This window comes from Hylaeus anthracinus, unplaced genomic scaffold (assembly GCF_026225885.1).
Source record: "Hylaeus anthracinus isolate JK02 unplaced genomic scaffold, UHH_iyHylAnth1.0_haploid 12000, whole genome shotgun sequence".
Classification (NCBI taxonomy): domain Eukaryota; kingdom Metazoa; phylum Arthropoda; class Insecta; order Hymenoptera; family Colletidae; genus Hylaeus; species Hylaeus anthracinus.
In genome coordinates this window covers 842,572-857,789 of record NW_026534347.1, presented here as the reverse complement: position 1 = coordinate 857,789, position 15,218 = coordinate 842,572, and the positions used below count along the sequence as shown (strand labels likewise).

At 29.9% G+C, this 15,218-nt stretch overlaps 5 protein-coding genes across 9 annotated transcripts; 2 read left to right on the top strand and 3 right to left on the bottom strand.

Annotated features, from left to right (window-relative positions):
- Window positions 1–1,262: 1,262 nt before the first annotated feature.
- Window positions 1,263–5,727, bottom strand: LOC128890493 (phospholipase DDHD1-like). Of its 2 annotated transcripts, none has more exons than XM_054149045.1 (10): window positions 5,587–5,727; window positions 4,790–5,104; window positions 4,518–4,682; window positions 4,311–4,439; window positions 4,080–4,221; window positions 3,889–3,995; window positions 3,503–3,816; window positions 3,073–3,358; window positions 2,861–2,995; window positions 1,263–2,786 (listed from the first exon to the last, which is right to left on the bottom strand). In XM_054149045.1, exons 1-10 carry the CDS (start codon window positions 5,651–5,653, stop codon window positions 2,641–2,643), a joined length of 1,806 nt encoding a protein of 601 aa, XP_054005020.1. In that variant the 5' UTR covers window positions 5,654–5,727; the 3' UTR covers window positions 1,263–2,640. The 2 variants fall into 2 exon arrangements, with proteins under 2 accessions (XP_054005020.1, XP_054005021.1); XM_054149046.1 differs by having other exon boundaries at window positions 2,861–2,992.
- A 1,147-nt stretch (window positions 5,728–6,874) lies between these two features.
- LOC128890515 (enhancer of rudimentary homolog) lies at window positions 6,875–8,251 on the bottom strand. Its single transcript, XM_054149080.1, has 3 exons — window positions 7,891–8,251; window positions 7,317–7,404; window positions 6,875–7,237 (listed from the first exon to the last, which is right to left on the bottom strand). Exons 1-3 carry the CDS (start codon window positions 7,891–7,893, stop codon window positions 7,017–7,019), a joined length of 312 nt encoding a protein of 103 aa, XP_054005055.1. The 5' UTR covers window positions 7,894–8,251; the 3' UTR covers window positions 6,875–7,016.
- Window positions 8,252–8,626: 375 nt separating this feature from the next.
- Window positions 8,627–10,678, top strand: LOC128890499 (TNF receptor-associated factor 6-B-like). Of its 3 annotated transcripts, XM_054149057.1 has the most exons (6): window positions 8,636–8,794; window positions 8,880–8,936; window positions 9,131–9,261; window positions 9,350–9,659; window positions 9,731–9,879; window positions 9,950–10,678. In XM_054149057.1, the coding sequence occupies exons 2-6, from the start codon at window positions 8,883–8,885 to the stop codon at window positions 10,545–10,547; spliced, it is 1,242 nt and encodes a 413-aa protein (XP_054005032.1). In that variant the 5' UTR covers window positions 8,636–8,794; window positions 8,880–8,882; the 3' UTR covers window positions 10,548–10,678. The 3 variants fall into 3 exon arrangements, with proteins under 3 accessions (XP_054005033.1, XP_054005032.1, XP_054005031.1); XM_054149058.1 differs by lacking the exon at window positions 9,131–9,261 and having other exon boundaries at window positions 8,627–8,794; XM_054149056.1 differs by having other exon boundaries at window positions 8,643–8,936.
- Window positions 10,679–11,464: 786 nt separating this feature from the next.
- LOC128890509 (polyprenol reductase) lies at window positions 11,465–12,855 on the top strand. The gene is made up of 5 exons (XM_054149074.1): window positions 11,465–11,668; window positions 11,751–11,899; window positions 11,969–12,157; window positions 12,223–12,518; window positions 12,582–12,855. Exons 1-5 carry the CDS (start codon window positions 11,487–11,489, stop codon window positions 12,672–12,674), a joined length of 909 nt encoding a protein of 302 aa, XP_054005049.1. The 5' UTR covers window positions 11,465–11,486; the 3' UTR covers window positions 12,675–12,855.
- Window positions 12,817–15,042, bottom strand: LOC128890507 (tumor suppressor candidate 3). 2 transcript variants are annotated; one of them, XM_054149072.1, is made up of 8 exons: window positions 14,807–15,042; window positions 14,382–14,560; window positions 14,190–14,307; window positions 13,969–14,109; window positions 13,757–13,897; window positions 13,544–13,694; window positions 13,300–13,465; window positions 12,817–13,108 (listed from the first exon to the last, which is right to left on the bottom strand). In XM_054149072.1, exons 1-8 carry the CDS (start codon window positions 14,885–14,887, stop codon window positions 13,099–13,101), a joined length of 987 nt encoding a protein of 328 aa, XP_054005047.1. In that variant the 5' UTR covers window positions 14,888–15,042; the 3' UTR covers window positions 12,817–13,098. The 2 variants fall into 2 exon arrangements, with proteins under 2 accessions (XP_054005047.1, XP_054005046.1); XM_054149071.1 differs by having other exon boundaries at window positions 12,817–13,083; window positions 14,807–15,019.
- Between the last annotated feature and the right edge of the window lie 176 nt (window positions 15,043–15,218).

Sequence of the window (15,218 nt, the reverse complement as noted above, 5' to 3'; positions counted from 1 at the left end):
AGAGAGAGAGAGAGAGAGAGAGAGAGAGAGAGAGAGAGAGAGAGAGAAAGAGAGAGAGAGAGATTCTATATCAGTGGCGCCATCTAGCGATATGAGGAAGGATCTATTTCACTACAAACTTGAGCGGTTTGAATTTTTTAATCTTTTTTATATAAGGCTGACAAGTTTTTATACGATAGACATAGATAAATACGTATTAAATTAAAGCATGTGTTTTTATTTGAACAATTGCTTATGATACATAAAGTTACATTAAAAAAACATATGTACCTAGAATTATGCATATAAAGTACATAAATTTTGTTTATAAAATGGCACCAGAAAACTTTAATATTTTCACTATAGTATATAATTTAAAATATGTATACCTATCTTCAGATTAGTAGAATCGTATTTATTATAACGAAACTATAAGAAGTACGGGTATGTCGTATTATTTCCATGAAGTTTCGTTTTAATCATATTTTTTAACACTATCTAAATCATGTATTATACGTAGTTACATAAGAAATTGCATTGAATAAACTATACAAATAAAATTAGTCACCTACATAGAATTTGACCATGAAATAGTCGAAATCATGTGAAACATATGTATGTATGTATATACATATATTTTTAAAATCGATAAAATATATTATTTAGAAAAAAGCATTGCTAAAATATTTAATTACTTAAATTCAGGCATGTAGGAATATATAGAATATATTTTTAATTTTTAGAAAATACATGTTTATTATTTATATCTTTATGAATGTAGGATTTAATAGAAGTTTACTGTATTGTATACTATTATTAAGTACTTTGTTGAAAAGCTGAATTCAAGAATTTATTAATATATTAGCGAGAATATATTTCGTTATTAATATTTTTCTTTTAATTTGTATGTTTAATTGAGAATATAATATTAATCATCTGGACAGTAATTAATGTAGTTCCTACAAGCCTATTATGAATTCTATCTTCTAAAATTTGATATGATATTAATCCTTTTAGTTCTTTAATATTATTGTCGTTCTACCAAATTGTGTTTATGGACAAAGCTCTTGAAAACTTATTGTTACATAACCATTATTAAGCAGTGCACTTATTAAATTTTCTAGAAACTTATGGTCAAAATTTAGACGTATTGTGAACACAGTCATGTATAATATTCCTTAAAAAACCAAATTAACAAAATTCACATTCACGAAAAATTAAATTCGAGACAATAATTTTTATGATTTTTGATATATATATATATATATATATATATATATATGACAATTTATAACAAAAATTATTATAATACATTTACAAATGTTATTACAAGTAACACTATTGATTTACACTACAGTTAGTATTAATACAGTACAATGTTAACGTTATGATATTGTAACAGAAACATTTACCATTTAACAGGTATTAACAAATAATTGTAAACATGTTTTTTTCTTATTAGAAGCAATGAAGGTATGAATGCAATTCAACAAATGTTAATGTCAATTTGTTTTTTTTGTGCAAAATTCTTGGTCAATTTAATTAATCAAGTTTCTTTTTATATTATCTTAAGTAAACTTTCAAAATATGGGGGCGAGTTTCACTTTGTACTTTAAAGTAAAGCAAGAAAAAAAGAACTAATTCTTTATACCAGGAATCCCATCTAAAACATTACAAGTTGTTTCTTTCTTCAAAAATATTACAACCAGTGACAAACAAATAATGTCTATAGGTTTCATCTATAGATAATTGTAAGTGGTAACGATGATAATTTTACGTATAATATGAATCTTGAGTTTTGGTAATGTATATAAAATTGCATTCTACCAAATACATGTATTCTATTTTTTCTTAGTCTATAAAAAATCAATTTATTAAGTTTGTGTAAATGTGATCAAACATATAATATTATAAAAAAGATTAATACTCTTTTTGCATTGTAAAAAGTGTTAGCTGAAACTTGCACCTCTCAACGTAAAGTAATATTACGAAACTTCATCGTAATACGAACTATTTATAATTATTAATTACGATATGATAACTGAAATATTTTTAGCACTTTTTTTAAGCACAATAGTAATATGTTATATTAAAGCTATTCGTTGAACATGAAAAGTTAATATTATTTGTCTATCTCAATATATAACAGGGATAAGAAATAACAATTTCTTAATAATATAAATTGTCTAATACAAAACAGTTTTTATATTATAGCTACATTGTTCGATATTTATGGTAATTACTTAGTGAGGCATTTAAGTAAACATTTTACATAAACTATATTTATCGTGTTTAACATAAGTTATAAAATCGGTCTTTTAGACGATAAACACGGTGCGAATAAATGAAAGTGTGTGACTACTCGTGTAATTGTTTACATAATTATTTGAATTTAATAAACGCGAACAAACTACCTCGTAAGATATATAAAAACATTTATTCATTTTTTATCGTGAAACTCGACCATATTAATCTTAAATTATGCGAGCGATATAAAATGATTAATGTAGATAGAATCTATAACATTATTGTATCGATTTTTCATTATCACAGATTGTTTTGGTGGTAGGCCTACTTTCAATTAGATCTCGAAGGCCTACAGTGGACTAGTAAATTTCAATAAAATCTATTTAAATACAATACTAAATGTACAAACCAACATCACGTTTCTAATGTTGGGAAGAGTCTCGTCAGCACAAAGTAGGCTACGTCATAGTTACTCCAATATGTTGTATGCGCTGCTACCGTGTAGAGATAATTCCGCCCCAAACTTGCTCGAAGTACATAATCCCACCGCTGCGCTAATTCTAAAATATTTTATTTGATTATCGTTTTGTTTATATACATTTCAATATTGTTCAATATATATTCAAAATTATACCTTGGCCGGGTTGAAGCGGTATAGAAGCATCTTCTTTAGCATTCCACCCCGCCCGCACTAAACCCCAAAGGCTCCAGCCTTTATCCGAAGCGCGGCTAGAGATATCTGGACTTTCATCCCTTTCATCGTTCTCTACTGCAACATATGTTAAGAATATTTCTATTGAATTTACAAAGAATTACCATTCCGAAAGTAAAGGATACTTATCGTACCTGTAGGAGGAAACGCTTGGTCAGCGCTATTTATCGTCGAAGGAGACTGTTCCATCTGCTGACGCTCGACTCCTCCGTAAGGTGGAATAAGAACTGGTTCAATTTTACTATATCCTCTTTCTAGAAGTGGTTCCATTCTATAAGCTACAGGATCAGACCAGTGAAATATATTGTAGAACCTTGTGCATAAACCTTGAGGCATCACATCTGTTCTGTTGGATGGAGCGCGTGTACGTAATGCAAGAAATACAGATAACGGAGAACCCAAACAAAATAAATTTTCAATCTGCAATTATTGAAGATAATTATTACTGAAGTTTTTATAATACTACACTATTAAAAAGTGCAAACCTATTATACAGTATGTAAACTTTATAAGTTAATATCTTTTATCAACGAGAAAAAACATATAATAAATAATAACACTTACCGGAAACTGTAGCCGTTGTAGTAATACTTCCTGTGTTTCTGGGGATGGAGGTCTTGTATCCGGACCCATCCAACCTGTGACAATGTCGTAAACAATTACACATCCTAGAGAATGCGCTAAAATTGAAACCTTTCCTTTCCAACCGGGATGTCGACTAGCAAACATAAAGTATAATCTATTCAATTCTTTTTGTAAACCAGCCCTTACTTCCCCGCCGTAAAGAGGACTTGTATAGTAGAGAATATCCATTGCCGATGTATTTAATAAATGGCGTATACTTAATACGCTATAAGGTGTAATAGCTTCTACTATATCTAAAAGAATATTTATTTATAAAAAAAATTGGAAAAACACATTTCTCGAAATAAAATAAAATAATTTCTTACCGCCGTCAAGTTTTAACGATGACCGCCATTCAACGGGAAAGAATTCTACTCTATAATTGGAATTAGGAAAATATTTTTGTTTCAGCCAATCTACGCAATCTCTAAACCTGTTTAAATGTCAAATGTAATACATTAGTTTTATATGATGACTTGTATATTCATGTGTAATTATAGATTCATTTTCTACATACGATGTCGTGTTGCGTATAATTTTTCCAGTGTCCCTTTTTTGACCAATTCCATGTACTACAAATACTATATGATCAATATCATGAGGTTTGTCTTCCATTATTGCAGCAGTTTTGTAACCCCTTCTTAACTGGTAACCTGTGGCTGAAATATTAATTATAAATATTTGTAGCAAACAATTCAATGCATTCTCATTTTACTGTTGTCATTAAAAAAAAGTAAAAATCTCTTACTTTTGGCAAAGCCCAGCTTTGATGTAACGCTACGCATTAATTTACTATGTCTATATTCGCTATATAATATCACATCCTGTATGTTATGCCAATCAACATGAAACTCAGAAAAATGTTCGGTGTGTAGTACTGAAATAAAAATATAATTATAATTATACACGATAAGAAACGATTAAAAATAATCTAGAAATTCCAAAGAATGTATACTTTTGTAAGAGTGAGATGGTGTATCGCATGTTGAAGTGGATTTGCCTGGTTGTTTTTGGAATAAATTGAGATGAACTTCTTCAATGACTTTGGAGTGTTCTAGTTCTAAAGGTATCCAACTACCATCATAATACCAAGTACCTCTCATAATTTCCCATTCATCACCTTTTTATGAAATAAATGTTTATTAATATATTTATGTTATATTTAATCATTATAGATCCAAAATTTATTTACAAAATAAAGAACTTTTAATAGAAAATATATTGTACCTGGGCAGTATATAGAAATACATTTCATTTTATCAATTTCCACATCATACATTCCACCTTTAACTACAATTTTTTCAATAGGAAGAACTTTATTAGGTATGTCATCATTTTTGCTAAGCAAACTTTGATAATTTTGCCAAGCATTCTCAATTCTTAAGCTATCGTATCCACAAAATTCTACCCATCTTTTGTCTACACCGTCTCTGTAAAACCAGCGTACTTGCTCTGGTGTTAAAGGTTCTGCATATGTTAATTCATTTGTTACAGTTTTTGTTTCTTCCTTTAAATTCTGTTCTGTGGTAACTTCTGCAATTCCTTTAAATATCAAAGATTAAAATTAATGTAAGAACAAGAAATTATGTATGTATGTTTACAATATACTTCTATACAAATTATACCGAATATATCATACCGAATAATAACATTAAATGAATGGTGTTATATAACGACTTATAAAAATAATTGTTTTATCTGTAATGATTTCTTATACGAGATCTCTAAATCGCTTTGAAATTCGCGCGAATTTAATTAATTTGTGTTACATATTAGTAATACTTCATAAACATTTCATTCGTAGCCGTTTTGCGTAATACTCATACAATCAAACGCTTTTTACATATTGACTGCAATGTAACATATATACATATATTACGAGTATTTTAAGCATACGGCCTGCTTCTTACAGAGTCAAAATTAGTTTGAACAAAGAACTACCTAAAAGAAGTTCTCTCAATTCATGTACAAATGCTGTTTAGATTGTTTTTAATGACAATTTAAAAGCGTATTTGTAATTTTACCTTCGCAATCTTGTAATTCCATAGGTGTTTCGCTGAATGGATCAACGTCGGTTGTAGTGTTAGACATTTCTGTCGACTATACGTAATTATCACTGAATACCTATTAGGTTCTGTGGTTTACAAAAGAAATCACCAATCGCTTAATTACTCGGTGACAACGGATGTCCATTAAAAACGATGGTCAGCGTAAGAATTAGTGCTAGACACAGTCGAATACTTGTCATACAAATTTATTGCGATATTAAACTCGTGTGTCAGTGCAAAATATTCTTGTTTATAAATGACGATTCGGATAGTGTTATCTCTAATCGAATATCTGCAATAAACTACTGCATTTAACACGACTTCATATTTTGCGAATCGACTGACGAACAGAACTCGTTCTCTGCTATCTAACGTTGAATATTATCTAAAAACTGATATACCTAAAACTATTCCTTCGACAACATACTGTTCGCACCACACTATCTCATACAACGTTGTTCCTATTCTCGTGTATCAGTACATAAACTGCTGTATTCATTGGTAAACAGCTGATGCACAAACGCAATACGTAAAACAGTATGGTGATATGTACGTACATACAATTTACGCGCTTTTATAATTCTATATACAACTGTGTGTACATAGATTGTGTGTAATGTACGCGGTAGGCGCATGTATTGATAGGTGATCATACATGTCATAATCCTAATTTATATGAATCATGTAAGACCGATTTGTAGAATGTAACGTGACCTTGTGGTGCAAGAGTCTTTTTATGCAATGTGACCAATTTATCATAGAGTTTGTGTCAGTTCAAATCTAACATTCGATTTCTACAAGTGAATATGTTTCACAAGGGGACTGTGTAGATTGCGCGCTTTGTTTACTTTTCGTTATACCTAATTTGATATTAATTTTAATATATTTCGTCATCGATTTTCTCATGAAATTTGTTTAAAAAAAAACGTATTTCCGTTTTAGTAGTCAACGTAATGTTTTTGGACAGGCTTTTCATTTAGAAACTTATTTGAATACGAAATGGAATCGATTATACATTTGTTCGTAAATATTAATAATAAACGTTTTTGACTCGTTGAATAATGGAAATACAAATGACATTTCTACAAAATATATTGTTTATAATTGAAATATATTCGAGAGTATATATATTCATTAAAAATGTACACTTAATTATATAAAGATGTATCAATCGTTATACACAAAATTATGAATCAAGTAATTTTTTTATTATAAATATACGTGTAAAATTAGGAACTACATAACACTTAAACAGAAAACATTAAGGGAAGGATTAGACTATAACAGGAGTGTAACTATCATTTCTTTTTAGGTTATATATTTATTATTACAAATGGTAATATAGACTTTGACTTAAGATTAATTTGTCTTATACATAAAAGTATATGTCTATCTCTATCCATTAATTATTCGCTATGTCCTGCTGCTCTGCGTAATAAAACATATATTTTCTCTTTAATCCAATCCTTGTTGTATGGAGCATATGTATTTGTAGATTTTTGATAAACAAGGCATGACAAATCTGTGAGTTGATCTATAAAGTCAAACAGCTGACTAATATCATATGTTATAGTTGGAGTATTAGGATTTCTCCTCTTTAAATGTTCCTCGTAAATTTTGCATACTCCTGTATTTAAAAAAAATTATTATAAACATTAATATAATGTACATTATTACAAATTATAGTTAATATAAAACACTGTTACCTTCCATACATTCATTAACACTTTCATAATCAGAATAAGTTCGTGTTTCAGGTCTATTTCCTGGTTGAACAAGTAATATTGTGTGAGACTGAAAATAAAAAATAAATATTACACTTAGCTTTTTGGTATATTTTTCATAAAATGAAATAAACTTTGTCACTAATACACTTCACTTTACTTTGAAGCACATGTAACAGATACAATTAGCAAATACAATATCCACGTAATTTTATTGGTTATACGTATTTTATAAATTTGACTATAACATAAAACAGGAAGAAAATGATTCAACCGACGCTATTGCTGATATTTTAAAGATAAATGTTTAAAGTTTTCTTTCATCAACGTAAGAAAACTGCACATGTGCATTTTGACGTGAAATTATCACAACATAAAGTTGGATGTAAACATTCCAGAAAGTTGAAATTCATTCGGAAATAAATCGTCAATTATAAATATATATAATAGAATTGCAAGAAAACTTGATTACAATTATGCTAAAGCTAGATTCTAGATAAACAAATATCAAATGTCAAGCATGTCCCAGATGTAATCAAAACAAAAGTACAATTACCATTTTTGCGGCTAGCCAATGGCTGTACCTACGTAGAAACGCCAGTTCTCGTTTAATCAACGAAGTTAGCTGCACTAAGCACAGCCTGTGCTCGCCGTTAGATTAGACTGGTGATCATCCAACAAATTTTTCGCATGTTATTGGCATCGGTGAGAAAAGCACCTGTGCAAAACTACAGATCCCAGTTATGATAGCTAAATGCTAATAGCAGTGAACAAACATAGGCTTCAAGTGTGCTCCTACTTTGAAAATAATTCATTACTTTCTGTCCACGTTAAAGATAAAGTGGGATTAAACAGAATCACGTGTTACGACAGGAGCGTTCAAAGAGGGCTATTTAACAACGGAATATTTATATCAATTATTAATGTTAAACTATTGTTATATGAGCTATTATTTTGAATAGCTTTTTAATAGAAGATTTGCTATCGGTTTTTATCAATTGATTAAAAGATATCGGTAGCGCCATCGGTGGCAAAACGTCCAAGTTTCTAGTGAAAATAGTTTCCACTGTTACTGCTAGGTGGCGCCACTAACCGAAGGCATCGGTAATTATTGCTAAATCAAATAATTATTCACCAAGATGATAAATTTGACGTGTTAACTAATATATCGTATTGTTATAAAGCAACGAATCGTATTAATTATGCATTTATGGGAAAAAATAAAGAATAATTTATTAAACGTATCGGTGGTGCCATCTAAAAAAACAGTGGGAACTATTTTTACCAAAAACTTGGGCGTTCTACCACCAATGGCACCACTAGTATTAAAACTCGCTCACTAAGCGGCTTAGCGAGCGGTGACCTTTCTGGAGCTCACTGGACACTAGATAAGATATAAATGTATAAACAAAAATTGTGTCAACAGCCACTCATGTAAAAATGTTTGTATAGAAATAAAGGTAAAAGTAATTAATACATGCTTCATTGTGAAAATGAATTCAAGCAGACAATGTGCCGACTCTATAATTATAGATGTTCCCACAGATAATGGCCAGGTTAGACAATGATAAAGAACGTATCACAGATGAAAAGAATATTCTCGTAAGTATGAATAAATTTGTTAGATTTCAAATTTTGATGTTACCAATGCTGTACTTATATTGCATTTCATTCCTTATTAAAGATTATTGTTTTGCAATGTGTGTATAATAAAATTCCTAAAGCTTTGCTTTGTATTTTGTGTTAACACAATTATTATTTTCCACTTATACTGGTAACTACACTATTACATGCAGTGTGGCGATGGTATGAAAGAATATCTTGAGCCTAGATTCGAGTGTCCTATTTGTTTAACTTGGCTACGTGATCCAGTTTTAACATCTTGTGGTCATAAATTCTGTTCGCAATGTATATACACTTGGCTTCAGTAAGTTATATTTCATATGTTAAATTAACAAATGTCTGTAACGTGTTACATGCACAATGTATGTTTACCATATAATTTTTATTTGTAGAAAGGAAGGGGCTTGTTGTCCTGTTGATAGTCAACCACTTAAATCAGAAAGTGATTTATTCAGAGATTTGTATACAAGCAGGGAGATATCTCAGCAACGTACACCTTGTCCTTACCAAAATTTTGGGTGTGAGATTAAGTTATCTCCTGTTGACATGGAGGCACACATTGATCAATGTGTATATAAAAGAAGTCTCTCAAATGCACAAAATATTTATTGCCACTTTAAAAAAGTTGGATGCATAGAGACTTTCAGTGTAGAAGAAGATTTACATACACACTTAGAAACAAATATAAATCTTCATTTAACTGTTAGTTTTTTTCTTGCTATCTAGTCATGTTTAATTATACTATGGGAAATTATTGTTTATTCATGTTCCAGATGGTTTTAAAGACACTACCTCAAGTATCCATTACACAAACTCATCCTAATGCAGTAGCTGCTGAATCTAAGTTATGGGATCCACCACCAAAAAGTGGAACATCCTCAGAAAATAATGAACCATCATTAGAGTGGCAGCACTTGTTAAAGTAAATCTTACAATTTACATTTGTTATGTAAATCGATTTTATAACATTCTTATGACTATACTCTTCCTAGGAATTTGTATGAAAGAATAGTTGTCCTGGAACAGCAAAACAGAGAACTGTCTATAACTGTTTCTAATCAAAAAACACAGCTTACAACTTTGCAGACATCTTTACGATTTAACCAAGAAGAAATGTTTTTGCGCAGTTGTAATGGTGTTTATATTTGGAGGTTACATTCCTTCCATGAAAAGCTTGACAGTATGATCAATGATCCATTAAAAATGTTTTATAGCCCTGGTTTCTACACGAGTCCTAATGGTTATAAAATTTGTGCTAGAATTAATGTGTCTTCTAAAGATCCTGAGTTTGTATCATTGCTTCTGCATATAATGAAATCGGAAAATGACGATGGTTTAGATTGGCCGTTTAATGGTACAATGTATTTTATTTTGGTACATCCGCATGATTGGGAGAAAGACATACGAGAAATAACTTCATCAAGACCAGATCTTGAAGCATTTAGGAAACCAGTATGCGAATTGAACAAGCGGAGTTTTGGTTATACAGAATTTGTACGAATACGAGACTTAACAAATTTTTTGCAAAATGATTGTTTGATCTTTAGGATAGAAGTTCGTGTTCAAGATCGATTTAAAATACCAGTATAATGTAATAATGTTAATTGTGTTAGGAAATCACTAAACAGAATCCGTCCTTTTATCATACGATAAAAATTAATTTTTATCTTTTTATTGTGAATATATTTGTACTATAAATAAAGATTTAACCTATAAAATAACCTCCTAAAATCCGAATCTGTCCGAAATGTCGGGCTTATTAGTCTAAGAGCTGTCTACGAAAATCAGGAATGATAAGGTGTAGCGAAAATTTGTATCTAAAAACACTCCTTACTAGATAACAAAGACAATAGCGCTGCAGCCAGAAGTCGCTCCCGAGGCTGGAAGCGTGGACGGGCTGAAATGTTGTGTAGTTATAGTTGTTAACTGTAACAATCGCATAAAGCTACTGGCAGAAGTCTAGGTCGGTGCTTAAATGCTGCCAGAAGTCGATAAAGTTGTAAAAAAAATTGTTTAAATTTTAATAACAAGGTGCAGTTCTTGCGAATTCGTTTTCATATTATTTATTGCTTAAAAAACCGGGAAAAATGATAATATCGTCGCAAGTTGGTAAACAGGACAGGAATTCTTTAAAATTTAAATAATAAGGTGCAGTTCTGGCAATGTGTTTTTCTTATTATTTATACTATTAGTTAACTATATATGCAATGACAGAAGACTAAGGTGCAGGAAATGCATACACAAAAGGATAATGAGTTTGATGACTGAAGGCCCTCAAGAGTTCCGTTAGATAGCATGCTATCTATACTCATTGTTTTTTTACAACTTGTAAACACTATACACATACATCTGGTCACCTTGTTTTTGTCTTGTAGTCTTTATAACATCATATCTCACATATTATTCATTTCCTAGACTACTAAACTTATTTTTCCGTTATTTCAGACACTTCGTAACAACATTCAGGTACCAGGACCCCCCCCCCCCCCCTCCCCAGTTTGGATCCCATGAGACAAAGGTTAATCCACAATGCATATCAATTTTATACGTGTACAGTTTTTTGTGTATAGTATAATAATTGTTACTGGTGGACTATTAATTAACTATGTGGAGTCCTACTTACCTCTTTTTATTACGCGTACATTTCGTTATGGCAAATTTTCTGTAAAGGAATATCAATCAATCTTAAACAGAATAGAAGTGCCCAAAAAGTAAGTAACAATAATATATTATTATTATTATTATTATTATTATTATCGATATAGTACTTATACTAATTAATTAACAATTTAGATGGTTTAAACATTTTTATATGTTTGCTGGACCAGCTTCAAGTTACATATTTTATTTGATTGTTTATAAATATTTTTGGGATGGTGACATACCTAAAAATGTTATTTGGGTATTAAATATGCTTCTGGGGTCATTTAGACAACCACTAGGTAAGTAAAGTATATAAAAGTTATTGAAAATATGCTTAACTTTTTTTTATTTGGTAACTATACTTTTAGTTTCACCAGAAAATACATTTGTGGCTGCCACACTCTTTAGTCTTCATTGCTGGAAAAGATTCTATGAAACACATTATGTAACTATTTTTAGTAATGCAAAAATGAATGTTACTCATTACTTAGTAGGATTAAGTCATTATATTGGGGCATTAGTATCTATTATAGGTGAATCTAAAGGATTTGTTGAAGGTAAATATTTATTTATGTAAATATTTACTTAATTACTCTAACCATTTTGGAAATTCTTCATATAGGGTCAGAAGGACATTTTTCATGGCAGAGAATTACATATAGTCAGTTAGTATATGTAGTTATTTTTATATTATCATCATATGCTCAATTGAGGGCAAATTACATACTTAGACATTTACGAAAAACTAAAGATGGTGAGGTCAATGCCAATGCATATAAGATACCATATGGTGGCCTTTATGAATATGTGTCAGGTGCATTGCAAATTACAGAGATAATTATTTATGTAACAACTTCCATAATTTTGTGGGAAAGTTCCACTTTTCATTATATTACATTTTGGGTCTTGTCAAACCAGGTAATTAGATTACAATGCCTGACTTATAAATTGCTCATTTTAATAACATAAATTTATTTTTAGATTAGTACTGCCGTATTAACTCATCAATGGTATATACAGACATTCCAGAATTATCCAAAATCTCGAAAAATTTTAATTCCTTACCTTTTGTAAGTGTTACCGAAAAATCGGAATTACGACGAATTTACCATACCACCTAGCAAGACGAATGTTTATTATATATACAACGATTATTTATTATATATTATTTAATATTTATAATTTATTATTTATATATAGAAAATAGGAGCAACAATTGAAATAAAAAATTTGTATTTTTTATTTTGGAATTGTACACATGTTCAACATTCTAAACAATTTGTGTTATTGAATAATGACTATAAATATTAATTTATTTTATATTATGGTACAACAATGGGAACGATTATATCTGAAGTATTATGGTCATCCTTCTTGTATGTAGCTTAATTTTTAACTTTAACTGGCAAGTTCAAAGTTCTTTTTGTAATATATGTATACAACTGATGACTTCCTACATATATTTCTCTACTTGAAAAGTAAGCTGTAACACATCAAATTATTCTTCTCTGAGACAGAAGATAGTACAAAATTCTACGAGAACGTAAAGGATGGAGTATATTATTATATTCGGTAAACTTTTATATATACATGCATTAGAGGTAGCGGCTATTTATGCGAATATATGAATATACTCCGAGACACGGTATTAATTATATTCTATTATTTACAAGTGACATTTTATTTTTAACTAATATACCTGTATGGATAACCCTGAGCTTTATTCCTAAATATTGATAATAGGAGACTGAAGAAAACTGCAACTAATCCAGCACCTATCGCGGCAAATATTCTTCGTTTTTTTACGTCACCTTTACGCGACGCTGCTTCAGTCATCAAAATCATACCTAATACTACAGCTCCATCTAATTACATTTCGTTAAGGAAAGTGCATAAAAAGCATAAAATATTTATAACCTTTTTTTTCAAAATAAAAAGGATACTCAAAACCATCACGATATATGTTTCCAAAATAAATTGACCTTGAGATGATGCATGGATATAAGCTACATTTCCATTAGATGATTTATGAATGAATGGTGGTCCCCGAATGTGATTCCACATTTGTCCAGATATCATTGTAAGGGTGAAAAACTATAAACATTGTAATGGAAGTTAACTGTTATACGTTATATTGCTATAAAATGAAATATTACCAATGCTCCAAGTCCCCAAATTGTTTTATTGTAAATAAAGTCCAAGTTATTTCTTCTCAGGTATACAAAGCCTCCAATGAGTACTAGAAGTATTGTTATAGCTACTGTTCCAGAATAATTTGGTGGTCTGAACACTCTAATCTGTAATAAGTTTAGAAGTGATATTGACAGTTTTATTCTAAGAATATATATTTATATTTATGTTTAGTTACCTGAATATCAGTACGTTCAGATATCCACTTTGCTATTGCTTCTGCTCCGAATCCAACTCTTTGAATGTCCATAGTATCTACTGGTTTTGGTTTTCCTTTTGGTGGAAAATGCATATACACTGGTGCAGTATTTAATCTCATCTACACAAAATATTTAAAGTTTTATCAATGTATATATCATATGTTTGCACATGTGAGATACATAGTAATGTTTTAATTACCATTTGAAATACATCTGAACCTTCATCAAAATCTACAGATGCAAAGAATAATTTTTTGGAGTGAGATTGCAAGTACCGAAATGAATTTGCTACTATTACAAATTCATCATTTGCATGCCTAAATAAGAAGAAATATATAATAAATTATTTAACATTTAACACATGTTAAGGAAAAATAAAAATTAAACTCACCTGCATATTTGACACTGTCTTTGTGGTGCCATAGCAGTAAACATTACCACGACAGAATAATTTCTTGGTGTAGTCCTAACATACTCTTTGAACTTTGCACCATTAAATTTTATTACAGGTCTTGTGAGAGCTAGCTCTGTTAATTGTTGTACACGATCTGATAAAGAAGAGCTCTGAGTCTGAAATACACGATATGGATAAAATTGAAGTTTATGAATTTTTTAAATTTTAGGTTAAGTAAATTTCTCTTGCATTAAAAAAACTACGAATTACATGTAAAAGTATTCATGAAAATGTATAAGATTTCTTTATAGACTGATTAAATAGTTTTTTAAGTAAAACGAAGAAAGAGAATTGAAAAATATGTATGTATTACGATATGTATGACTGTCATAGAAACTTTAACAGATTTAACAGATCCTTACATTTTTTGTCCTATACTGGCAGCAAACATAGTTTAAATTTAAAAGAAATCCTAAGAATATAATATACTTTTTATAATCCATTTCATACAGTTGTAAAGAACTTTGTTACAAGAGCTCTGCTGTTACACGTTGAAATCACACAAATGTTATGGTAGACACCTCATTGGTCTATTCGATACAACCAGATACAACGTGGCATTTGACGTGCAGACATTCTGACAACCATCAGAGAAACATGTCGTTGCTATAACGATAAAATATTTTTAAAAACTTATTATTCATTATAATCAAATGTTTTAAAATCAAATATGGTATATCGTTTATCAAATAAATGTAACAACTGCTCGATAATGAGATTTTATATTGCTGATTTCTGCTGGATTGTATCACAGAAATTGCATACGGGAGAGGT

Bases quoted from the DNA above. Each gene is read 5' to 3' on its own strand.
- LOC128890509 (XM_054149074.1), top strand. From the start codon at position 11,487: ATGCATATCAATTTTATACGTGTACAGTTTTTTGTGTATAGTATAATA. The intron at 11,669-11,750 runs GTAAGTAACAAT...TTAACAATTTAG, and splicing joins AGAATAGAAGTGCCCAAAAA to ATGGTTTAAACATTTTTATA. The intron at 12,158-12,222 runs GTAAATATTTAT...TTCTTCATATAG, and splicing joins ATCTAAAGGATTTGTTGAAG to GGTCAGAAGGACATTTTTCA.
- LOC128890515 (XM_054149080.1), bottom strand. The intron at 7,238-7,316 runs GTAACAGTGTTT...TTTTAAATACAG, and splicing joins TGTTAATGAATGTATGGAAG to GAGTATGCAAAATTTACGAG.
- LOC128890507 (XM_054149071.1), bottom strand. From the start codon at position 14,887: ATGGATTATAAAAAGTATATTATATTCTTAGGATTTCTTTTAAATTTA. The intron at 14,110-14,189 runs GTAATTAAAACA...TATTTTGTGTAG, and splicing joins GTTCAGATGTATTTCAAATG to ATGAGATTAAATACTGCACC. The intron at 13,466-13,543 runs GTATCCTTTTTA...AAATGTAATTAG, and splicing joins ATATATCGTGATGGTTTTGA to ATGGAGCTGTAGTATTAGGT.
- LOC128890499 (XM_054149056.1), top strand. From the start codon at position 8,868: ATGTTCCCACAGATAATGGCCAGGTTAGACAATGATAAAGAACGTATC. The intron at 9,262-9,349 runs GTAAGTTATATT...TTTTATTTGTAG, and splicing joins TGTATATACACTTGGCTTCA to AAAGGAAGGGGCTTGTTGTC. The intron at 9,660-9,730 runs GTTAGTTTTTTT...TTCATGTTCCAG, and splicing joins ATATAAATCTTCATTTAACT to ATGGTTTTAAAGACACTACC.
- LOC128890493 (XM_054149045.1), bottom strand. From the start codon at position 5,653: ATGTCTAACACTACAACCGACGTTGATCCATTCAGCGAAACACCTATG. The intron at 4,683-4,789 runs GTACAATATATT...TTTCATAAAAAG, and splicing joins TATTTCTATATACTGCCCAG to GTGATGAATGGGAAATTATG. The intron at 4,440-4,517 runs GTATACATTCTT...TTTTTATTTCAG, and splicing joins ACCATCTCACTCTTACAAAA to TACTACACACCGAACATTTT.